The sequence below is a fragment of the Corvus moneduloides genome, chromosome 5, assembly GCF_009650955.1.
Source record: "Corvus moneduloides isolate bCorMon1 chromosome 5, bCorMon1.pri, whole genome shotgun sequence".
Taxonomy (NCBI): domain Eukaryota; kingdom Metazoa; phylum Chordata; class Aves; order Passeriformes; family Corvidae; genus Corvus; species Corvus moneduloides.
Genome location: NC_045480.1, coordinates 2344193 through 2369916, shown reverse-complemented (window position 1 = coordinate 2369916; position 25724 = coordinate 2344193). Strand labels below are relative to the sequence as shown.

Here is a 25724-nt window from a genome sequence, read left to right as displayed (position 1 = left end):
CCCTATATCCACCCAAGAGCAGGCTGGATGAGGCTTGGAGCAACCTGGTCTAATGGATGCTGTTCTGCCCATGGCAAGAGGGTGGAACTGGATGATCTTTAAGGTTCCTTCCAACTCAAACCATTCCAGGATTCTAGGATTCCATCCCCAGCCTTCTCTCTTCACTCTCCTCACATTTGCAGCTCCATCTCCTGGCTCCTGCTGCTCTCATCCTCCTCACAGCTCTGACAAGGTGCCTGCCCTGCAGCTGTTTTGCTTTGGAGCTGAGTTTTAGCACCCAGGGCTCTGTAGGGAGCAGCAGTGACTGCACCTGCTGCCATCAGAGGTGGCATTATGTGTCCCACCGCTGCTCTGGTGGCACCTGGCAGTGTGGGCAATAAAATCAGCAGAGTTGCAGTGAGCAGGAAGCTCACTGAATATATCTGAGCACAGAAGTGCTCAGCCACTTCAGATATATTCCCTGGAAAAGCTGAAGTGGGAGCGGCACTCCCAGCCCAAGGGCTGCAGGCTTCTCCAGGAAAGCCAAAAATCTTAATCAAGCTCAATTTCCTGGGAGAAAAGCAGCTTTATTACTAAAAACATCCTCTCACACCCCAGGGGATGGGAATTATTCCAGCCACAGCCCCTGCACGACCTCTCGGGGTGTCTCAGGTGACAAAGCCAATTGTGGAGCTTTAACCAACATCTGCGGGCACGAGCCACTCACTGACTCAGAGCAGTTTTCTGGAAGCAACTGGTTTTTACCTTCAATTACCACGGCAATCTCCTCTCCAAGCCTGGAAAACTGTTCTCATTTATAGCAGTGCCTATTCCCTCCTTCAAATCCAAGCCCCAGCTTCCAGGATCATGGAATTGCATCGCCTCCTCTTCATGAGTGGTAGTTAACCCCTCCAAAAAAATCTCCTCAGAAAGCCAGGAACCTCAAACTACATTAAAAGAGGCTTTTTGAGCTATGATTGGCAATCCCACACTACCAGCTTGTCATGTTAAAAGCCCTTTTGGATTTCTCAGGTGAGTGTTTAGGCCCAAAAGGCAGCAAATTGTTTTGAAAGAGCCCAAAACCCATTTTTGCATCCATTTTCTCAGAGGAATTACAGGTCAAGTACAGAAGGTCAACGGAATCAATGATAATAATATATATTCAATAGCTTTTAAAGGTAAAGGAGCATCAACTGGGACATGGGCATTACCCTAAAATCCAGCCTGGTTCTTTTGAGCATCCCAAATGCTCAGCTGTAATGGAGTATTAGGGAACTCAAGAGAGATTTAAGCCCTATATCTGCCTAAAAACTGGCAATGATACTGGCATTAGGTTAAAAAAAGTCACCTTCACCTAAGCTTTCTCCTCATGGATTTTCAACTTGCTCTAGCCAAGAACAGACACTAATTTTCAAGAAAGGCGTGAAGTTTTAATTAACCTGAGCTCTCAGCTCTCAGAGGGTTTGCTTCTCTCCCTGCAGGCTCCGATTCACTGCACCACTCGGAAAACACCCAAATCCCCAACTTTGGGTGAGAAAGGAAACTCAATTAATAATGGAGCCTCCACCTCCATCCTGACCTTTACACTCTGCACAGAAAGCACAGATTCCTGGTGCCTCCGTAGGTTAGGTAACCTTCCAGCCAGTTAACTCTGGCAGGGAGAGAGCAATTGGAGGATTCAGGAGAGACCTGGAAGAACTTTATACAAGTGTTATCAGTTCTCCAGTCTCCAGATCATTCTAGAAAAACAGGGTTTAAACAGCACCCTACTCACACATGAACCAAAGCAAGTTTGTGGGCACATCTCATAGGCTGATTCCAGCATAATCACCTACTCACCAAAATAATTCTCTTTTTTTTTTTTCCCCAGATCAAATGAGAGCAATTACATTGATGTAACAACACTTTTTAGGTAAACGTGCGCCTAAATTTTACACATCTCTACTGAGGTTAAACTGCAGAGTTTGGAGCTCACTTCTTGTTCTGAATGATAAGAATCACGAAAAATCCCTTCCCTCCTAACAAATTACTGCATTTCAGAGACAAGAACAACGGCAGGGCTGCAGCCAGCCAGCAGCACCCAAAGCTGTCTCCCACCCAATGAAAACTGTAAGCCACAATGATTAAATAAAGCTGAATGCTCGCTAGGATTTTAAGGTTTTCCTTTGGTTCACAGCTGAAAGAATCCCTGGCAAGGCTCACTGGTTTTGTCCTGAGACAAAATTTAGATTTAGCCCTGGCAGCCACAGGGACACTGTGCCAGCCCAAGAGACAGCTGGAGGGCTGGGAGTGTCCCCAGACCAGACCTCATGGTTGGACTGCTGAGGGTCTGCTGCTGACAAGAGGACACAGAAATTATCTTGCATGCCTTGGTTAGAAAAACTCCTTTATTGATTCCCAGGGAAGCTGTGGTTGCCTCCTCCCTGGAAGTGTCTAAGGCCAGGCTGGACAGGGCTTGGAGCAACCTGGTCAAGTGGAAGGTGTCCTTTTCCATGGCAAGGGGTGGAGCAGATGGTCTTTAGGGTCCCAGTTCAAATAAATCACTTTATGATTAAGCCAAATAATTTGGGTTGGCACGGGCAGATCTTCAGATCATGTAAACGGGATTTAAAGAAGTGTCCCCTAATGCCAGACCTTCCACGGGTACCTTAAGAGCCAGAAGTGTTGGGTGATGCTTCCTGGCTCTCCAGCAGTCCCTGGGAGCCCATCAGATAGAGATTTTCTAGAGCAATGACCACCTGCTACGATGATGTCAATCCACTACCTAAGCTCAAGAGCACAGATAAAACCACAACCTCCTCTTGGAAAGGAAAAAAAAAACCCAAACCAGAGGTACAAAGTGCAGAGCAGGTGAGTCACCAAGAGCAGAGCTGCAACCTCTCCCAGATCCCTGCACTGCTGGCCGACCATAACCTCAGCTGCATCTTCCCAACCCTACTTGAGTCTTTTGTCATGAAGAGCCAGATGAAAACATCAAGCTTCCCCTGCCACTTCAGTGAAAATTCATAACAGAACTGCAAGAGCTGATCTGCTGCAAAAAAAAAAAAAAAAACCCAAAACCAACACCAAAAAAAAACAAAAAAAAAAAAAAAAAAACCAAACAACACCCAGGCACTTTTGAATTAATTCCAGTATTGTATTTTGCAGCCAGATTTCTAGGAAATGTTGTGAATAATCCAAGTAATTCAGTGGAGTGTTGTTGGGGTTTTTTGTTTTGTTTTTACAGAACACGGGAGCACGTGGAGTTTCAGTTTTGCAGCAGAACCCTCAGAAATCAGGGGTGTTCCTTCTATCATTTTATTAGAGACCTCCTGATAATTCCAGAAACAAAAATCTGCAAGAGACCTGTGAGCCACCCCCTGGTGCTCTCCCACAGGTAGCAGCAGTTCACCTCCTGCTGGCAAACTGGGCATCACACGGAGGAAAAAGCCACTGTGAAAGGATTTGTTTCACAAAAACATTTAAATTAATCTCCTAGTTAAGCAAACAATTCCAAGATAAACAAAGTCAAATATAAAAAAAGAAAAAAAAAAAAAAAAGAGAAAAGAAAGAAAATCCACTCCCCCCCCCCACCACACATACCAAGCTGAACTGCAAACTGAAAAACAAAAACAAGCAGATAAAATATATCCAAACATCCCAAGCCAGACAGGGGCCTTGGGGCCCTTCAACACAACTGTGATTTATTGTGCCAGCAAAACCAATTAATAAGTCAGAGGAGACCAAGCAGTGAGGGATTTGCTCTGGAAGACTAGAAAAAAAAAATAAATTTAAGCTGCAGGATGTTGAGCCAGCTTTAGAACAATGCAACAATTCAGATATCCCCAGCACTGCACTGGGATTCCTTCCCTTGGATGTTGCAAGAGGAACCCGAAAACTTCTGGGTTTGTGTCTTATCAGGGAAAATCCTTGGCTCAGATAAAAACCTCATCATAATTTAGGCAGAATTTAATCACTTGCAGGTAATTCCGGGGCCTTTAGAGCTCATCCACCTCCACGAGGAGAGTGCAGGATGCTCACAAGAGACAATGGGGGGCTTGGTGAGTCAATTCTGAGCCCTGATTGCCGAGCTGCATTTCATCAGGACTCCAATTATCCCCGGGTTTGGACTGGGGCTACACAATCATCTCACTGCTCACTTAAATTCACCAGAAAGAAAACTCATTTGTCAAAACAACCTTAACAGAAGATTTAAGTGACTTTAAGACACAGGGAGGGGGACACCAATTATCATCAGGCCCTGCCAGGTTTGTTTGTGCAAGAGGCTTCTTCCACAGGCTCAAAAAATGAGTAAAACCATGGATTTTCATCAGCAAGGTGGCAGAGGACTATAAAAAATGACAATAAACATGGGTTGGAAACAGCACGGCCAACAGCTGCCATCAAATCTGCTGCCACCACACTCAAATCAGAAATCTCCAACTGGGCAGGCACAAATATAATTCCTTCTTTTTCCTCTTAATATTGCCTGTACAGAACAAACTACTCACCACATTTTTTTCCCAGCTACATTTTAAGTCTTTACCTCATGCAAGGCACTAAAAGCCACAAAAGTGGCTTTCAAGTTCTTCCAGAAAAAGGGAGAAATTTGAACTTAAAGCTGAAGACATGGTCTCCTTGATAAACTTTCCAGATGTTTAGCTAGTTAGGCTGGGAGATAGTTTGGACTACAACAACCCACTGAACTTCCCAAACAGCCACATATTAATTTACTAGAAAATCCTTCCAGGGCTTTCCCCAGCTCCTCAGTAATTAACAGAGCTACAAATTATTAAACACTTGAAGTTTTTATGGATGTAAACATCCAAGAGGTTCTTCCAAAGCTCTGCTTCGGTGCCGAAGCCAAGATCACCCTCACCACAACCCTTTCAACTAAAAATGAGGTTTCAGCTTTTAAATTTTAACATCGCTGCAGCTGCTGTTGAGAACACAAGGAGGGTAAAGAAAAGTTAGCTGGCAAAAGACAGACCCAGGCTCTGAACAGAGCCTCAGATATGCTCAGAAACAAAAACATCCTAATTACTAAGAATACAGAAAACCATATGTATATGCAAGATTCCGGGAGGAGATAAGGGAAAAGCGCTACTCTACGCAGAGCAGGAGTATCAAAAGATGTTCCTCTGCTGAGAAAGCAGGAGGGGAGGGAAGTGTCCAAAAAAACCAGAATTAAAGAGATTTATTTTTTTCTTTGCTCTCTCCCGACACAGCATTAGGAGATTGGGGATTTTTATTATTTCAGAGGTGGGGCAAGGGCATCTCTTGCCTGGCAGATCCCCACAAGTGGTGCCACAAAGCAGCTCGGTGATTTTGTAGCTCCGTTTCAAAACAAGCTGTTTTGAAACCCTGTGAAAAGGTAACGTCTTTGTCTGTGGTTTCCTCCAGCCCCGATGATGTTTTGGGGTGAAGGATTTGAGAATCTGAGAGCACGAAACTCCTGCAGAGAGATCACCAAAGCAGCGCCTCGCAGCAGGGTGGGAACATTCACACCAGCAGCCTCCAAGATGTGCTGTCCATACGCTCCAAGGCCTCGGCTCAATCAAGCAGCAGAAGGTGACTCATGACTCCACAGCAGCTGAACTCTTCCAAAAGGTCAGTTTGTAATGAGGAGTAAGAGTGACAGCAGATTTAAGCGTGACATAACCAAGAAATCCACTGTATTTCCAATCGTGAATAACACAACGCTCAGCGCTGCGTGCGGGCTGAGGAGGAACTCACAAGCAACATCCTCTCCTTCCCCAAACCACACAGAAGCACAACAGGAAAGCACCAAACAGCTTCTTGAAGCCCTCAGAGGCAGCTCCAAGGTGCTGTCTCCTTAAGACAAAGGAGGAAGATGAGTAATAACACAAATATAGGGCAGAAATGCCCACTGCCATGGCACCAAGTCGACAAAAAAAGAAGCCTCTCTCAGAGATTTGCACAGAGGATGCCACAACTACAAAAAAAAACATTCAGAGATCTGCTTTTGGGGTTTTTTTGTTGTTTGTGGGGATAGTTTGAGGAAGGCAAGACGGTGAGTCCTGAAAGGGGACATGTAGAGCCGCCTAAGATGTTAGGACAGACAGCTGGGCTTGTGTTCCCTGTGGCAGAAATGTTTGGGATGAAGTAGGGCTCTGTCCCGCCTCCAAAACCAGCAGTGTTTCTCCCCAAGCCCTTACACTGCTCTCAGCCAGAAGCTGGAGGCTCAGTAACCTCTCCAGGTCCCAATCTGGGTCATCTTCTCACATTCCCAGTCCTCAGAAAAGCACCGACCACATCCCAAGAGCCCACAAGTGAGGTGGGAAGGAAGGAAGGAGCAGGGCTACCCAGACCTCGTGCCCCACATACCCTCAGAAAACCTCCCTGAGGTCAGGCATTACTTTTTGCCCCTCTGGAACTCGACCCAGCCTCCAGAAAACACCTCTGACTAGAGATGAGAGGACTGGCTCCCAGTTTCATCCTTTGACTCCCCAAAATTGGTTCTTTGTACGAGAAGAGGAGAGCCAGTGCCAAAGGAAGTGCTGCCACCAGCGGTGCTGGATCAGCTGACACCTGGCAGACATTCAGCTTCCCCTTCCAGATGTCAACCTAAGGCTTGACCCCCTGGAACAAGAAAGATGAGCCTTGTGGCAGCTGCAAGCATCTAAGGGCCTAAATAAGCAGAGAATTTTAGTCTTTTCCTCACACCTTTTGGAAGTCCTGAATACTCCCAGCACTCCCAAGGGCAGGAAGCCCCAAGCCCTCAGGGACTACTTCCTGAAGAGGCTGGAACTCTCCAGAAGGTCCCTCCCTAATACCCTACACACATGCTATTTTAGGGGAAAACACAGGGCAGGGAGTTGGAACTAGATTATCTTTGAAGTATTTTCCAACTAAAATTATTCCATTTTTCTATTTCTCCCAAATCAGCAGAGCTGGGACTTCACTGCCCTTCAACTGTCCCTTTGTCAGTGCAGTATCTCCAAGATCTCGGTCACCTTTGAGGCAGATGATCCAAGTTGAGGCAGATGATCCAAGTTTCCAAATGCCACCATTTAATCTTGCTTCAAAGGAAAAAAAACCCAATCTTTGCACTAAAAGATGTGTCTGCCAGAGCCATCCAACATTTGCCTGATGCTCCTTGGCTGGATGTCTCCAAAGGGATCCAACACCCACGCACGATCCCCACTCCAGAAAAAGACAAGCAAATATACCTGCCAGGCTGTATGACAGGAAAACATCATGAAAGAACTTGAAAAACAAGGAGCCACTCAGAACAGTCACTGATGACAATGTGGAGTTGATTATTTACTGCCTGACTATCTCAAACATCTACAGGATTTAAAAACACGGAGCCTGCTCCCAGGACAAGATTACACAACCACCACACCAGATTGTTTTTACATCACACTTCAGCTACATGGATTTTGTATCACCCATGTCAGGTTTTCAGCCACCCCTGCAGTGCAGCTCTCCCTCCAATAAGGTGTGTGCACAAAAAAGTCAAACGATACTTGCCACTCTCTTCAAAGAAGTATCCATTTCTTGACATCGCTGCTGGTGGAGACTCTGGAGAAGACAGAAAAAACGAAACATGAGAATCATCAAGATGCTGAATGTCTTCACTTTCCAGCAGAAAACCAGGCCCAAAATACTGCAGGCATCAGATTCTCCTGAATGTGGTAAATGTAACCTTTTGCTTATTGATGTCATAATATTTACCAGAACTTTCCTTTACAGCCACAGGCAGTACTTGAATAAAAGCCTCAGACATCCTGGGCTGGGACCACAAAAGAACAAGACTAAAGATCAGGATGAGTCTGATCATTTCAGGGATTTACCAAACTTGAACAAGTATGTCAGCAATAATACATGCTGAGCATCTGAAAGGTTTTTTGTAAAAATACAAGCCATAATGAAGCCCAATTGTACCTTGTGCTCAGATAAAAAGAACCAGTTTGATGTAGAAAAAACAACTCAATTTCAATGAAAATGGGGATTCACTGCTCATCCTGCTCCTCCTAATCATTAGGATAACCCGCAAACAGTGCTTGGCACTTGAAGATAAGCCCCAGAACACTCCAGCCTTCCTTGGCCCACTTCCTGAGCTGGGATCCTGCAGCCAGCACCATCTGCACCAACAGGGGCTGGTGAGGAAGCCACAAACGGGAAATGATGCTGAGCAAGAGCGAATCCACCAACACAACAGCAGCAGGGATGTATCCCCATCATTTATCAGGGAACAAGGGGTTTGGTAGCGAGTCAGTTCTGCAATTCACTGCTGGCAAAGCGGGTATTGAACATTTCTTTGTGGGATAACAGAGCACAGCAGCACCTGCTCTCAGGTGCGATCAAAGCCTGGTGCCCAAACCCAGCCTGGCTGTTCTGAACACTGACAAAAGGTGACAGCTCAGCCTGCATGGACACAGGCAGCAGCTCCCCTGTGCAGGTGCATGGCCCATTTTACAGTGAGTAACAGAGCTCTTGACTTCAAGCCCTGAGCAGGAGTCACCCAAGCAGCCCTTTGGAAACCTGGGGCTCAATGCTGCTGCCTCTTCACACACTTCTTCCCAGCCAAAACGCAATCAGAAAGAGGAATAGGTTTGCTCTGTCTTTCCCCACTTCATTAGGCTAATCAAACATTACCTACGCAAGCCTGGGATGAATTTGGGCCAACAAGGAAAGAGGTTTTGCCTGCCTTATTGTTCTACAGATTAGGCTTCCTGCTTTTCCTTTGAGGTATGACACTGTTTCCCAAAGACCCTTTCTCTGCCCCCTAACTTTCGGCTTCCAGGTTGCAGGCTCTTTATTCCCTTGTACAGTGTGCCATGTTTGCAGGCCTCGCAATTCCTCCTGCTCCCCCGGGAGCCTTTTGTGCACATGACGGATGCAAAGTCACGCCACTGACAGCAGCACCTCCCAGCCCTGTCACTTGTCACCACCCAGACCTTCCAGTGCAGACAGGTTCCTGAAGGGATACCCTGATGGCCATTAAAAAGAAAGGAGCCAGCACATAAACCAGAGGGCAATCCAAGTGTCTGGTCCAAGGGAGAAACACAATGTTCCAAAGTTCATCCCAGAACAATGGGCCGGAGGAACAAACGGCACCGAACTGTGGCCAAGGGGCACCCATTACACGAGTCAATTGTTTCCCTCCACCTGGAAGGGAAGGAGAAGATCCATCCCGACTGATTAGCATGTTAATGATCAAAGGAAAGTTTTTAGAGAGGCTCTTATTGTGCAATGATTGCATTTACGTATTTCAGGGAAACAAACAAAATACGCCTCAGCAGGCGGATTACCCAAGGAACCCACATTCCCACCAGGATGGTTTATCCATTTCTCACTCCTCTTATGGCTTTCTGAGGGAGCCTGCAGCAACATGTTCATCCTTCACTGGGCTAAATGAGACACTTTGCTTTTCCTTCAACTGAACATAGCTACTTCTGGGGGTTGATGCTGTCTAATGATGGGGAATTGGTTGGTTTCTTCCAACTGCACCATTGCCTGGGTTGGCATCACCTCTTTATGGGAGACTGGTTTGGTCCCTGCTTGGACCAGGCATGAAAAGGGCAAGGCTGGGGTGTTACAGCAGGCAGTGCCATTTCATTAGGTGCTAGTGGTTCCTCTGAGTCACTAATGAGCCACAATCCCCCCGGCAACATGCTCGGGTAATTATGGTGAAGGTGCTGTTTTTTTCAGATGAGTCATAAACCAGAGGTCTTAACCTTGTAATTAAAGATGCAATGGCACGTTTGGGGGGGAAAAAAAAGTCAGGCGTTCACCCTACTATGTCCTGGCGAAAATCCAGCCCTGGTAATTTGTCTTCTCCCAACATAATGCTGTCCCACAGCACCAACCCAATTCAGACTTCCAAACAGCCCTGTTGGCGCCTTTGGAAAAGCTGTTACATCCCCCACGGAAGGGGCACATTGACGTCAGGAACCTGTGTGTGGCGTGCCCAGGAGGTAAAAGGTGATGGGTGTTTACACAGGCCCAGACACAGGCAGGGAGCCATGGGAGAAGCTGAAAGGTCAGGGATCAGCAGCACAAGTGGAGGTAGGAAGGGTAAGTTGGGAGCTACGGCATCTGCACCTCTGAGGCACTAAAGAACACAACATTCACCCGATTTTTCATACAATAATTTGGGTTGAAAGGGATTTCTGAAGGTCTTCTCCACATTACCTGCCATGGGCAGGGATATCTGTAACTAGATCAGGCTGCTCAGCACCCCATCCAGCCTGATCTTGAGTATTTCCTGCCATGGGGTGTCCACCAAATCTCTGGGTAACTTGGTCCAGTATTTCACCACCATCATTGCAAAGAGTTTTTTCTTCCTTGTGTCTAATCTAAACCTCTTTTCATTTAAAACCATCACCCCTTGTCTTATCCCAACAAGCCCTTCTAAAAAGTCGGTCCTCATCTTTCTTAAAGGCCACCTTTAAGCATAAAATGTCACAGGGAGGTCACCCTAGAACCTCCTCTTCTCCAGGCTGAACAACCCCAAGTTTTTAACTGTGCAGAACAAACCAGACAGATCTCAGGGGCAGTCCAATTAATCTCTTCCCTCCTTACACCCCAGTCCCTTTCTCCCTGTATTCCCCCAGTCAGGAGCAAGCATTCCTTACACTGAGGGATGCTACCTAAGGACAAGGCCAGCTGGCTCGTGTGGAAGTGCAGGCTCAGGAGCAGCCAGCAACACAAACACATCAGCAGGCTCCACCTGCTCCCCTCTCCCAGCGCTTACGGGATTTCACATGCAAGGTCTCGGCTCCTTGGCTGGGTTTTGCTGTGGACGGGAGCGGTGGGTTCGGGTTGTGCAGAACTGACAGCAAGGCTGAGCCCTGTCTGCTCCAGCAGCCACTGCCTGACGCACACACCAACCTTGCATTTCCTCTCCCCACCTCACCTCCACTCCTGAAATTAAAAAGAGTTCAACCAAGGGCCAGTTATGAAACACCGCAGTGATCAATGCAATTGTTGGGCTTAGGGAAGCCTGGGCAGGAGTACAAGTCTCCAAATTCATTAGGTATCAACATGATAACGCTCCAGGGTTTGCCTGAAGTTGCAGAAGTGTTTCTATGAAGGATAAATCTTCCTCCAGCCTGCGAAGTGCAGGGGCTCAGGGGTTCCCCCTCTCCACAGCCTCGGATCCACCAAACCCATGCTGCCCGTTCTTTCACCCAGGTTTTCTTACAAAGACTTCAACAATTAAAGAAAAAATCCAAGCAAAGAAATTTTAGCAAGACAAAGTCTTCTAGAGACAAAGCTGGAAAGCACTACCCCAAGGAGCAAAGATGCACAGTGCAACAACTCATTCCTGTGCCTCTGGTATCTCTCAGAGAGGTCCTGCCCTCACTCTCCAGACACTTTCTCACCCATCATCTACAAGGACAACCAGACTCTCCAATTGCTCTCCCTATCCAAAGGCAGAACAAGGTGACACTTTCCACTACGTGCCCAAAAGCACATGGTACAGCTCTTAAGCAGCACTCTTATTTTCTAAAAGTTAATTTACTCCAGAAAGTAACTTCCTACTGCCACCCCACCTTATTCCCTGCAGGGATGTCTGTTCGATGAGACTAAATTGGAGAGGCACATGGTGTTACCACTTCCTTCCTTTCTCAAAAGGAAAATGTCTGAGCTTTCTGAGAGCTGAATTCAGAGGTGAAGAGCTGAAGTGCTGCAAAAGAGAAAATAAAGCTGCTTTTTCTAGACTCAAGGATACAACTGAAGATTTCATGGCTAAGCCGAGCTGAGGCAAATGCAGTGACCCCAAGAGCCACAAAGGCAGAGGAGTATCAGAGAATCACAGAATGGTTTGAGCTGGGAGCTCAAAGACCATTCAGTTCAACGCTCTGCCGTGGCCAGGGACACCTTCCACCAGACCTAGATATAACATTTATTTTTTAAGTGGTAGCAGAGTCAAGTTTGCTGTTCTTGTCTAAAGTGCTTGGTTTTAGGACTGGGATGGAAACAGCTGATCCGCCACGGGAAGCACCAGATAAGAAGTGGGTATATTTCCTGATTTCTTACATTCTTATCATTTTTACATTTACATTGAACAACAAAGCCCTGCCATGCCATCCTCCATTATTAAATTCCTGTGGGCACCATGTCTCCGATCTAATAACCCATTTTGACTCCCTTGCTTTAAAGTTAGCAATAAGTTCTCTTGAGCCTTGCAATACTGGAGGATTATGAATAAAAACACATTCTCGGGATACTTTGGTAACTCAATTACAAATGTTCTGTGCCGGCATCTTCCAAGTAAACAGCCCTTTGCAGCACAAGCCTTATATTGAAGTGAAACACAGCTCTGCGAAAGCTTTCTACAAGTACTACCACAGCCTTCAACTTCTATGATTCCTCTCTGGTAAATCTCTTAACAGATCTGGTGCCTTGATATTTAATTGGAGTTTACTTTGAGACAACACCAGTTTGAAAGAGGTACTGGGGAAGCACTTTTTTATTTACAGGCCCTTTCATATTGGCAGTTCCTGGGTTGTCTCTGAACATGAGCAGCTCATACATCTGGAGAATTCAGTTGCCCCAGAAGTTCTGGTGAGAAAAACATCAGCATTTTCATTATCTTTTACTCACGGTGTGCTTCAATATCCCAATTTCATAGAACACTTTGGGTCAGCAGGGACTTAGACCATCTTGTTCCAACCCCATCTAGTTCCAACCCCATATTCCAACACCTTCCACTATCCCAGGTTGCTCCAAGCCCCATCCAACCTCCAGGGATGGGACAGCCACAGCTTCTTCAACAACCTCAATTTCCACCATTTTTTGCTGGAGCTCTGAGGACATTTCTCAGACTCATCAGCACATGCAATGTCTTGCCTCGAAGCTGATAAAACAAAACACGTCAGACTCCAAGCAGGAAGTTACCACAAAAATCACTTGTTTGTGCTGAGAAAGCCTTTAGACTTTCCCCATTTCCTTCCAGGAAGAATTAGTAATTACTGCAACAGACTGAACTGCCCAGTCAGACAACTGGGCAGAAATGGGATGGGTAACTGGAAAAAAATCCACCTCCCAGAAGACATGCAGGGCTTTAGCTTTGCAGCAAGGACTTGGCCACTTCCAGCTGGCTCCAGGAGTTTGCCAGTCAATGTCCACCACCACCACCATTAAATGTAAAATGGGGAATGTTGCACTTAAGTTGCATCCCCTCAAACAGATCCAGGGACAGTTGCAGCTTGGACAAATTTATGGTCTCATTCAAGGCTTCAAACTGGGGGAAGATGATGCAGCTTCCCCTATCCAAGGCTGCACCAGACCTGGTGTTAAATACAAAACCCAGATCTCTTCTTATTCTCTGCTCTCTCCACCCCAGCATGAATTAACATCCCAGGACAAAGGGATTCCTGCACAAGGGATCTGGAAGCTGCACTCAGGTTCCTGCAGTTTGGGGCAATGGCAGAGTCACAATTTATGTGCTTTAAATACCCCACAGCTAAATGGTGCTGCTCCCCTTCTCCACCCAAAGTCAGCAGAAACAGAGACTTAAGAGAAAATCCCACACACAAGAAACAATACCTCAGGGGAAACCTGTAGGAGAGGAGGAATTTTTTAATTATATGGAGCATTGATTGAAATTGGGTTTAAAAATCTCAGTGTGCAGCAAGAGCTCAACTGTAGGAGGACAAGGAAGCCTCCAACTCCTTTGATAATACAACAGCATCACAGCAGAATAGGACAGGAGCTTGACAGGCAGCAAATCTGATCACAGACGAGACAATCAGCTCCAAATATGCCAGTATTACAGTTTTTCTCCCACAGAGCCTCTCCTGTGCCCTTAAAACAAGAGATTCTGGGAGTTTTCAGGAAGAACCAAGCAGTGCAGGCTGTTGGTGGAGACATTCCCTGCAAATCGTTTAAAACCACCCAAGTCAGCAAGAATTAACAGACAGCAGCAAGCAAAAAGCTATTCTGCATCAAGTTGCCACTTCTCATTTCTATCTACACTTCCAGCAGCTGATTCCTTCCCGCAGCTTCACCTAATTCAGCTGGAAAAGCCTGGTGAAAGCCCAGCTCCTGCTGGCACAGAGATTGGAATATGCCCCCGTGCTGCTGTTCTGGGCAATCACAATTGACAGACAGGACAAGAGCTGGAGATTTGACTTGTTTTTCTCCATGCCTAGAGAGATGTGACAAAAAAAAAAAAAAAAGGAAAGAAAATAACCACAGAAGTCAGGGTTTCCAAACTGATCACTGTAATTCGAGGAGGTGTAAGATGAGTAAGGGATACTTGTTAATACCTGGGCAGGAAAGTGCCTGGTAAATGGTGTCTGATGCTGCCAAGCCCAAACGCAGACCTCTCCCCAAAAAAAAGCATCCATAAAGGCAAAGGAAAACATCAAAGACAAAATTCAAGAGGGGCAAAAGACATTTTGTAAGTCATTAAATGAAGAATATCATCACTGGAAGTCCCAGGGAGTTTTTTCTTGAAGGGATGAGTCAAGATCAACGAAAGGACTCTTCTTGGGCACAGCTTTACAGCCTTTCCCTTTGTCAGCGCAGATACATCCATCCCCAGGAGAGCCTGAGGGGGATCATCCCTCCCTTCCCAAGGCACAGCAGAGCCCTATCCCTCCCCAGCTCATCCCTTCTCCAGCTCAGTGCCAAAGCTGCAGGGAAGGGCTCTGGAAGGACAGACAGGCACCAGCTGAGGTCCTGCTCCCCCTGGTTCCAGCCACCACAGATGTCAAAATATCTTCCCAATACTGTTCCCTACACCAGGAGAGAGTGGGCAGTGCCCCACAGTGCCAGCTCAGGGCATGCTGCAGCTGGTACCCACAGCGAGGGCAGCTCCCCTCTGCCTGCACCTGCTGCCCCTCACCTTCCTCACCTCATCCTCCTCCTGATGAGCCTGAAAAACACAGCCCCTGAAGGAAAAAAGCACAGCACACCTGGAGAGTTAACACAGGCAGCACAAGGGTGCACCAGCAGGGGCTGGCATCATCACTGGGCAATAAACCAGGGATATTTACTGCAGGCTTTTACCTAAATGGGTTGATTAAAACATCGTCTGCATGCAAATATCTACAAGAAATCAACTTAGGAGGTCTTGAAAACAGTTTAGGAGATAGCCATGCCCCAGAAAGATTTACATCTACTCTGAAGCTCTTCACCTCAGGAAACTTTTAGAAGATTAAGTGTTGCTCAGAGCAGACATCGAGGAGGAAGGTGCTTTTAAGCAACCCAATTTGATGGCAAATTATTGCTCTAGTCCAGAGACTCAGACCTGCAGGGACACAGGCTTTGCCCTATGTATAAACACCTCCTCTAGCAAACCTTACGGGAGAGAATGTTTCTGTGAAGTAATTCATTAAAACTGCCTTTATGTTTAACACGCCCCTCTTGCCACAGAACTGCATCGATGTGTTGCTTATTCCCCTATGCCCCTACCAGAAGTATCCCCAAAGGATTTTCACCCTTTGCTTCCCACAAGGGTTTCACTCCCCCAAATCCCCATTTTTAGGACTCAGAGGTCTGGATTATCCAAACTAAACATCACACCCCTTGGAAGTGTCCCATTCCTGTGATTTTTGGAGAACACAAACCAGCTCTCTGTCATTTCTAGAGCTATCCCAACTCACTTGGATGTAAGCTTCGCTCCATGGGTCTGTCTAAACAGTGTCCTCCATCACTGTGGGATGACATCCCAGTCCTGGTCCAGGCAGGAAAACACAACTTTATGTCTTTGAGGCTCATCAGGAGCTCAAGGCTCAAATCATGGATTGTATGCAAGGAGCTGGATATTCTTCTGAGGATGGAAATGGTGTGGGGAGGTCTCAAGTTACGCCACGGGTCACTGTGGTAAATGAAACCCCAGAACTAATTTTCCCAGTGGCTGGCTGGGAAAATAAAGCATCATATTGAAGGGATAAAGCAGGAAGCATCCTCCTGCCTGCTCCCTCCCAGGCAAACACACACCCACACACAGGCTCAGGGATCAGACGTGGCTGTTTTCAAAGCCTTTTCCTCACTGCCTCGAACAATTCCCCTCCTCAGCTTCCTCCTGAACACCCACTGCAATAAAACCAGCTAATAAAGAGTCACTGAGCAGTGACAGCTCCCAGAGACTTCCCCCCCACCCCAAAAAAGAAAGGTGTCTGGATTTAGCAGGAGCACCACATTACCCAGGTTGACTCATCACAATTGAGCCCACCCAAGCAATTAATATCCGAGGCTGCCTCCCAGAGGTGAGCTGCAAGAGGAAGCGACCCTGCACACCCAGAGTCAGGCAGATGCTTTCCCAACGGGATCTCCACTCCTCATCCACTGGATTTCTTGGCCAGCATTTCACAGGTGAGCAGGACAATTTCAGCAGCAAGGGAAAAACAACACTTTGGGATTTGGCTGTTGGACTATTTGGGCTATTTTCCCCTTTTTATTACAGGTTGAAGGGAGAGGTTTTGTTTTGTTGGACCCTCTAAAAAAGTGATTTAAGACTTGCAAGGGTTTCTTGCGTAAGTGCTACATGGGGAGGAGAGACAGCAAATACCTCCAGAGATCCCACAAGCTGGCAAAGGCCCAAGATCAGGCCAGTTGAGGCTCTTCAGTAGACTCTTCCTGAAACATTTAAATAATTTAGAAAGCATTAACTCTTACTGACAGCTTCTCAGGCAGCTCTTTCCCTTGCAGGGCCCTATCAGAAGCCTCATCACTCTTAATCCAAAAGAAAAAGAGATACTGCAACAGCCCCAAACCTAGGTCAGGGTTGAAGATGGATTTTAAAAGATGCCTGAGAGATTTTTCTCTGCTGAAATGCCTTCCTTGTAGAGGCAGGTCTTCCAGGGGCCATCACCTGCCACTCATCTACAGTGGCACTGTGTAAACCGTTCAAAAATGGTTAAGAGACAGTCTGACAACACTTCACTGACTTGGGGCTGCTCAGAGGGTGGGAGCTGCTCCCTGCAGGGGTTTAAATGTGCAAATACTGTAAAAATTAAGCAGCAGGGTGGGTATAAGCCCTTCTTGGGGGTTTAGAAGAGATGCTGCAGCACCACCAGTCTCACACTGGAACATCCCTCCCTCCTCCAGGGTACCAGGGTCATGTTTTGGAACAAAGTGAATTTCTAGAAAGTTTTTTTCCCCCTCTATCTTATCACCACCAGAAATGAAAACAGCTGCTGAGAAGGCAGCAGTGGCTGAGCCAAGCTTTTACAGCAAAGTAGTTCTGCACCCCTTCCCACCACCACCCCCCCCCCCCCCCCAAAAAAAAGCACTGGATGGAACAGATCTAACCCACAGAAAAGCAGAAGTCAGGCCAAACCCAAGGTCTACACTGGAAACAGAAGCAGAGCAGTGAACCCAGCCACCTGATCACCAAACACGTTTTCAGTTGTGCTTCTAATCAAGACTCAGAAAGAAGAACCTCCCTCTGCCACGAAAAGCAAGAGCAGCCCAAAGGGTACCCAAATGGCCACAGAGCTGCACTCTGCAGCCTCATCCATCCCCCTACAAACAGGGTCTGCAATTCCCACCAGGCTCAGCAGGATAACATAAATCACCCCATGCAGTTTCCCATGTTTAGGAGCCATAAAACAACACCAGTGACAACAACAACAACAACACAGGTGGGGGGAGAGGCAGCAGCACCAGATCCCATTTTGCTGTCCATCATCAATCCAAAATTAAAATGCCCCAGTCCAGTGATGAAATAATTGCAGACTGACACTCCATGAGATAATGTTATTCATTAGGATGATGTTTATGGTTCATCTACAAGGCTTCCATGGCTACAGCACCAGGGATGATGTTTGGGAGCATTTCAGACACACTACATCCATGATTTTGTCTTCACTCAGCACTGCACTTCCCCCAAGTGAAACAGCTCTATGTAAAGCTCACTGACAGGCTGGGAGGATGTTTTGCCATTAATTAAGAGAAAAACCAGAACAGGGAAGCTCTTCTGTGCTCATCTCCCCATGCATACCTTGAAACTAAATTCAAGCCCCGGCAGCCAGCAGCACTCTGGTTAATTTAAATGGAATTCAAAAGGCATTCTCCATCCTTAAACACAGAGACATCCAGCACAGGCAATAGATATCATCACTAAGCAGAGCAAAGCCCATAGAAAATACATCAAGCCCTGCCTTACTTTAGTGAATTAAATAATTCAAGAGCTGGCAGAGCTGCTTTTTTAGATTTCCTGACCAAATGCATCACCCAGCAACAGCACTGCTTCAGTCTGGGGGGGGGGGGTTTAAGACCACAACTTACCTGCACTACTTCTTCAAGAGAGAGATGCCTCTGCTCCCCTCAGGGCTGCTTCCCCCGAGCCACCAGCACTTGTCCCCAGAGGCCACTCTCTCAGGTGGCCAAGGCAGCGCCGGCTCCTGCTTTTTCACTGGCTCCAATATTAATCCATCCAGAGCATCTTTGTCCCTCACTTCCAATTGGCGAGCGGCGGATGGGTGGAGTGAGAGTGCGACCCATTAGCTCCCAGATGGACACCTCCAGCCCAGCTCTGCCAACCCCACACCTGGGCAGCACCTCTGCACATGACACCACTGCCCCAGCCAAGGATTTGGGCTGCCTCCTCCTCCAGCCACCCAGATCCCACCACCTCTCGAGCTGTTTGCCTCTAAGAGCAAAAACAGAGTAGTTAAAGCGACCCAGCGCTCCGGAGCCGGAGAGTTTTGCTGGATGCCAGATGGAGAAAGCTCCTGTGCCTCCTTAAAAAAGAAAAAAAGCTCTGTGGCAGCCAGGCTCAACTGAAGTGAGAAGATGCTGTACCTTACAGAGAGAAGTACAGGGAAAGCCAGAGGATGAAAAAAAGGAGGGAGGGAAAAAAACCTGCTGCTGAGAGGGAGATAGAGCAAATTCCTTAAAGACACAGCTGCCGTGCCTGCCGGGCTCTGGTGTTTCATCCAGCTCAGCTGCACAGCAGCAGCAGTGCAAGGGTTAATGCATGCATGCAGTGGAATGAGAAACAGGGCAGCAAGTCTGTGCTCCAGCAGCAAGTTGCAGAATTTAAAGCTGAAAGACCTCACCTCATCCGAGGGGACTTAAATCCGAGCCCGTGTGCCCAGAGCTGGACCATGCGGTGCCTAAGAAGCTTTGGAGGGAAGATGCCACATTCTCTGCTCCAGCCTATTCTACTGCTTCACTTTCCTTACAATTCAAGATTTTCATCACAATAAGCCAAGTCTCCCCCAGCTGGATATTTAAAGCCCAGAGGAATGGTCTACACTAGCCAAAAAAAAAAAAAAAAAGAAGGGAAACAAGAAAAAGAAAAAAACAAACTCCCCACAGCAACATCAACTCAGCCTTAGAAAAGGCAGAACCCTAAAAGAATAAGACAGCAATAAACAGCGAATTATCCAAATGCTGGCAAGGCTGGGTCACTCCCCTACAGTAACTCTGACAATTGCTGTGACTTCAGTTAAAAAAACTCCCAGTGATGATATTTACCAGGAGGCAGCAAACGCTTCCCAGAGCAAGGCAAAGGGAGGCAGCACACGGCTGGGGAAGGGGCATCCCTTTAGCAGAGGGAGCCTCGTGCCCCCATCCCCAGTCCCTGCCACGGACACGTTTCCGCTGCACAGACCCACAGGCGATGCGTGTTATTAAACACCTCCCACGCGTTTTCTCTGCCGAGACTGCTCAGCCAGTCTCCTCCATGTTTTGTTGTTTTTTTTTTTTTTTCTCCCATGCCACCTGACGAGCTTTTCCAGGTAAGGCACATCACAGACTGGCAATAAGATGCCAAGGAAGTAGAGCATGGTTCAGAAAGTGTTTGAGGGTGGAAGAGACCCCTGGAGGTCTCCAGCCCCCCTCCTTGCTCCAGGCAGGACCACCTTTAAAGAGAAATCAGGACAGCACCTCATCTTCCCCAAAAAAAGTTTTATAGGAAGTTGAGACTCCCATCCTTAGCATCAGCGCTTAGAGAGCTCGGCTCCTAAACCAGCGGGATTCCCCAAGCTCCCCACTTTACATTAAAGCAAGATTTGAACCAAGCTGGATTTTCAAGGTAATTCCTTGTAGTGAGACAAACCTGCATTAGAACATCTCCAAACCTTTCTCTATCCCCACACCTGATACCTTCACTAACAGTTTAGAGGACACCTGACAGCATCACAACCCTAAAGCTGACCCGAGCCCGCTGAGCCTCCAGCAGGTATTTCAGGTTTCACACAGTGCCGGATTCATTTCAGCAAGTGAACAAGCTTAGGAAACAAAAGACTGGCTCAGATCAGTTTCTATTTTTAATTTTTTTCCACGCTGAGGCTGTTTATCAGCTCTCCCCGGGTGCAGCAGGGACCAGAGCTGCTCCTTGGTGGAGATGCCAGTGGCCAAGCTGTGGGACCAGGAGAGGTCCAACAGCATCACCACAACCACCTCCAAGTCCCACCTGCGCCGCCTCCCTCTTTACCACCATCTCCAAAACCTCCTCAAACCCCACTGGGATTCTCTGCTGCCCTGTCCCAACCCTTCCAGCCCTGGGTCACGCACCGTCCACTGGCCTGCTCCACCTCTGCGGCACCAAACGCTGCGGCCACGGGGCCAAATCCTGGGAAGAGCCGGCACTGGCCCCGAACTGGCCATAGGGCGAGCGGAGGAAGGTGAGCTGGGGGTAGCAGAAGGACGCCGGCTCCATCAGGACGGAGAAGAGAGGAGAGCCAGGTACGAAGCAAACCGCGTCTCCCTTCGCCTCCTGCAGCGCGTACTGTTGGGACATGCAGTCTCAGAGCCTTCTCCCAAAGAAGTTCCTTTTCCCCCAAAGGATTGAGTGCAAAAAAAAAAGAGTAATAAAAGAAACCCCAAGGGCGCCAGAGCAGCCTCGCTGCTGCTGTCAGAGCCCAGCAGAGCACACTGGCAAGGCAGCGTCTCCAGCCTGTATTTAAACGCCCCTCTCAGAAAGCAGAGATGCAGCACAGGAAGAGACAAATTCCAGCTCTGCGTCGGGCTGATAAGCCAGGTTTATAATATTCAAGAAGTATTGGCATTACTACAGTTCCTCCCCTCCACGTCCTCCCGCAACGAATATCTTGTGCAGGAGCTTGTTGTGCACAATAAGCAAAAAAAAAAAAAAAAGCAAGCCCAATCCCTAAAAAAAAAAAAAAATAAAAAAAATCAGCCTGTTCCGGTGGGAACAGCCAACACGTTGAATAAAACAAACACACGCGTGTTAAACCCTAGGGACGCAATTAGGCTCCGAGCAGGGGGAAGAGGCATTTAACTCCTGGAAAAGGAGATGGCAGCGGGCAAGAGGAAAAGGAGAATAAACCTGGTGCCTCACACCGCATCCCGTGGGGTGGCTTGTCCCAGGGGGTGAGCCCAGGTGGCTGCTGCAGGGTGCCAGCACCTGTGCCAACACCAGGAGGAGAGGAAGGTCATCTCATCCTCCTCCCAAGTTGCCCTGTCCTCCTAATTTCCACTCCTGAGTTCCCCTCAGTAGGCAGCACCCAGCAACAACTCACTCCACCTGCGCTCTTCGCCCACCTGAACACCTTGAGACAAAGGTTGCCCAGTTCTGAGCGTGGACCAGCTGAGATCTTCTCTCCACCAGCTTCAAATCTCACCACAGCCCCCATCAGCACTGCTGGCATCCATCCCACCATGGCACAGCTGCAGGGCAGCCACAGCCCCACCAGTGTTTCTCCTGCCACTTCCATCAGGTCCTTCAAACCTGAAGAACCCAAAAGCACATGTGGGGAAGAAAAGTCCTCACCCAACACCAGCATAAAGTGTTACCCACTCCTGTGGCTGGGTTTTCCTGCTTTTCTCCCCACATTCTCTCAGCAAATCTCTGAGGATTGAAACTGCTCTTGCCTCTGTTCCCTACCCAAATCACAGCCCCACTGGCTCATCAGAGTTCGCAGAACCTCCTTCAGCAGCAGAGGTAGAGTGAAGCCCTCAGTCCTGCTGGTTTTAATTGCGAGTCAGAGCCAGGGACGAATTTAGAAAGAGGGAGTAGAAAAACCCATGGAGTTATGAGTGACAGCAAAGCCCTTTGATACCAAAGCCAGCACTGACAGATGCAGGAGCCCGCAGTGCTCTGCTCTGGGCCAGCATGTCACCGTGCTCTGCAGAGAGCCTTTGTGGGGAACTCAGCCCAGATCAGAGTCAGAAAGCTGTATTTCCAGTAAAAAAGAGGAAAAAAATCTAAAAGACCTTCAGCATCGCCAGGTCCCAGCACAAACTCCTGAAGGAGCTGCTCTGCAAACTTCCTGATCCCAAAACACTGCTCAGACTCAAGTAAGGATGAACTTTGAGGAATTGCCTGGGCATTCCCAGTTTTTAACCACACCGAATCCTTCCCAGCAGACTCCCCACCCAGCTTGGATGGTAACAGCAAAGGTAGCTGGGACTTAACCTGTGCTGGATGTCTTGGCAGGGATTTGCATATTTAGAGGGCAGATAACAGCTTCATGATGATCAGGAGTCATTAAAGCGTCCTGAGCTTTGTTTAGTCCCAGGGAAATCCTACACAAGGAACCAGGACTTCTCCAGAAGTGGGTTCAGATAAGGAGGAGATAACTCAAGTGTCACCCAACCTACCACAACAGAAAGGTTCTGGGAACCCTGTGGCTTCCCAGAGACGCCTGAATCATAGCACAGTATGAGAATTACTTAAAAAAACCCCAAACAAGCAGCTTTCCCCAGATAATGCGATTTACCACTTGTCCTTAGGCATAAAGTACCTACACAGAGCATCAGTGCAGTTCTGTGAGGACAGAATTGGAGGTTTTGGTCTTACACAGGCAAATAAAACAGCACCAGGTTAAGCTGGGTAACTCTGGACTGAAATCCAACTTTGCAACTAAAACCTGACCTTGAGCCTAACTCTTACCTCAGCTGCCTCCTGCAAGGAGGATCAAACCAAACAACAAACAGGCAAATTGAACAGCACCAGGCTAAGTCTGATAATTCTGGATTAAATTCGAACTTTTGCAGCTAAAATCTGACCCTAACTCTTACCTCAGCTCCCTTCTGCTGAAATATCCAATTTCTCACTGACACTTTCCTTTAAGCCAACGCAGAAAGCTTCCACTGCGGATCCTTTCCCTTTGAAACCCAAGACATCTTTGTTTTCACACTGACTCAGCACAAAATTAAAGCTTGTTTTAATAAATGTTTACAGCCTCAAATGATTTACTACAGCTTTACTAGAAGTCAAGCCACTCGGAGCTTACACACAGCTATCTTTTGCCACCGGCTGGGTCAAGCGAGGGCTCCAGTTAAAACCCCAACCACTCTTTTTATCTGCATTTATTTAAACAAGCTGAAGCATTCAAATTGCCAAGGAACAACAGGAGAGCCGGAGGGGAACTTCCTCTGCGGTCCATCATTCTTACGGAGCACCAAGTGTACAAAAGCCACAGATATTTCAAAACTGGAGGGCTCTGGCTGAGATGGATTAGACAACAAATCCCGATTATAGCCGGGAAGCAGCGACGCACGGCTCACAGGGGGGGTAGCAATGACTGAGGTTGCTGTGCAGACAGGACTCAAGTGTTGCCTCGCTGTTCCAGCCTCACAAAAAACCCCAAAAAGCAGCCACAAACCCAACAACAGCAACCCAGGTGAGACACAGCTGGATTTACTCAACCCTGGGTCAAGCGGTTTATCCCACTCAAGGGGCAGGAACTTGGCAGAGGAGGGTCAAGGCTGAGCTCATACCTAGAGACAATCCCCAGGAGAAATCCTACAAACACTGAGACAACCTGGGAGGGAAAAAGGAAAATTCCCTGTGGATTCTCCACGTGCATATCTGCCCAGAGAAGCTGTGGCTGCCCCTGGATCCCTGGAAGTGTCCAAGGCCAGGCTGGATGGGGCTTGGAGCAGCCTGGGATGGTGGAAAGTGTCCCTGCCCACGGAAAGGAGTGGGATAAGATGGTCTTGAAGGTCCTTCCATGATTTTCTATTCCTGCAGGACAGCCCGTGGCACAGCCAGGTCTCAAGAATGACAACACGGACACGAAAAAGCAGCAGAGCAAAGCTCTAAGGCAGAACATCAGCTCTAAATGAAAACCTTTCCATTAAACTGGAGCGGGAAAAGCTCCAGAGGCACAAATCCTCCCCCAGCACTGATCCTCACGAGAGCTTCGGGGACAGCACGGGTGACAAAGCTGCTGTGCCACCTACAGTCACTTCTGCTCCAACACAAAACCTCCCCTGCACCAAGCGCGGTCCCCGTCCCTTCAGCGAGTGTCACCCAGCGCTGCCGCGGCCATGCCGCTGAAGGAAGCGCTTCCTCTGCAAGGCAGGGGGGACACAGCGCACAAAATAACTTTCAAAGTTCACCGTGAATCAGAAGGAGAATTCCCAAGTGCATCTAAACCCCTCCCCCCCGCATTTCAAATAAACTCCTTGCTGGGGGTCTTTCCCAGCACGCACAACTGCCCAAACTCTTCGCATTAAAGTTTCACTTTTTCTGCTTTTTTTTCCGCCTTTTTATTGCGGTTTTTACACCGACGCGGAGTCAGGCAACCTCATCCGCAAGCAGCAGAGCGGAGCTGAGCACCGCACCGTGCCCTCCGCCCCACGCTGGGTGGTGCAAACAAGTAAAAGTGGGGGATAAAACACCCCCAGAACAGCCAGACCCGAAGTTTCCATCGCTCCTTTTCCCCCCGGTCCTCCTGTCCCAGCGCATCCCCAGCGCTGGAACACCCCCCTCTGCCCAAGCAGCCCCGCTTTGGGGGTGTCACCACCTCCCCGCAGATACCAACAGGGGAAAAAAAAAAAAAAACCTTCAGCAGCGATGCAAAGCCAAGATTCTTCTTCCCCCCGATCCCAAGAGGGGAAATCAGGACACATCCCCTCCAGCCCACCTTCCCCACCGCATCCCGCCGCGACCCCTGCGCTGATGCAACAGGCAACAGCTGGGGTGCATGGCGGGGTGACACGGGGACACCCCGGTCCCCCCGAGCCCCCCGAGCCCTGTCCCTCACCGCAGGGCTGGAGGTGGAAGAGCCGCCGGGCTGCCATGGCCGCGCCGCTCATCCCGTCCGCACCATCGCCGCGCCTTCGCCTTCCCCGCGCCTGCCACCGACGGGGGAGGGGGGGATTTCTTTATTTATTTACCCCCGCCGAAAATAAATAAATAAAAATTGGAGGGGGAAAAAAAAAAAAAAAGAGACAACTCGGGTTTCGCCCCCCTCCTCCCCCCCCGCACACGCGCTAATTAAAGAAAAAAAATAAATAAATAAAATAATAATAAAAAAAGCTGGAGAAAGTCCCGAGCGAGGAGCGCGGCTGGAAGGGGAAGGGACAGGCGGTGTCACACCCGGTCGGGTCCTAAAGCCCGCCCGCGGCCCCGACGGGGACAGCAACACATTAAAGTCAGTTCTTCCCCCCCAGACCCCTCCTGGGGGAGTCTACAGAATTTTTTATATAATATATTGTGTTGGAAGGGACCTGAAAGATCATCTCATTCCAGCCCCTGCCATGGCAGGGACACCTTCCATTATCCCCCGTTGCTCCAAGCCCCATCCAGCCTGGCCTTGGACACTTCCAGGGATCCAGGGGCAGCCACAGCTGCTCTGGGAATCTGTGCCAGGGCCTCAGCACCCTCTTTCTTATCATAAGAAACTCTTCCTAATACTAATTTCTATCTATATGGACATGTATCCTTAAGGTTAAAACCATCCCCCCTTGTTCCAGCACAAAAGGCCCTGGATTGAGGCTCTTCCCTTCAATGAAAAATTAAACCTGTTTTCACTTTTTCAGGGACCCAGGCTGCTGGAAGCACTAGGAGGTGTGGTGATGTTCATAACTTCAAAGCAGGGGAAAACCACAGCACTGACAAATCTTGCTTCTTC

General features: G+C 48.2%; 1 protein-coding gene across 6 annotated transcripts in view; it reads right to left on the bottom strand.

The window, feature by feature from the left end:
- SLC4A11 (solute carrier family 4 member 11) overlaps window positions 1-25018 on the bottom strand; it is a 93913-nt gene extending 68895 nt beyond the window's left edge. The window contains exons 1-3 of one of the 6 annotated variants that reach the window (XM_032109096.1): window positions 18951-19341; window positions 18178-18346; window positions 7456-7506 (exon numbers count right to left, since the gene is read on the bottom strand). In XM_032109096.1, coding sequence (XP_031964987.1) covers window positions 7456-7489 — 34 coding nt within the window. In that variant the 5' untranslated portion in view covers window positions 7490-7506; window positions 18178-18346; window positions 18951-19341. Of the gene's footprint in view, window positions 1-7455; window positions 7507-18177; window positions 18901-18950; window positions 19342-20412; window positions 20851-24854 lie in introns of those variants that run through there. The other 5 variants (XM_032109094.1, XM_032109092.1, XM_032109093.1 and 2 more) reach the window with 5 other exon arrangements.
- Window positions 25019-25724: the final 706 nt, after the last annotated feature.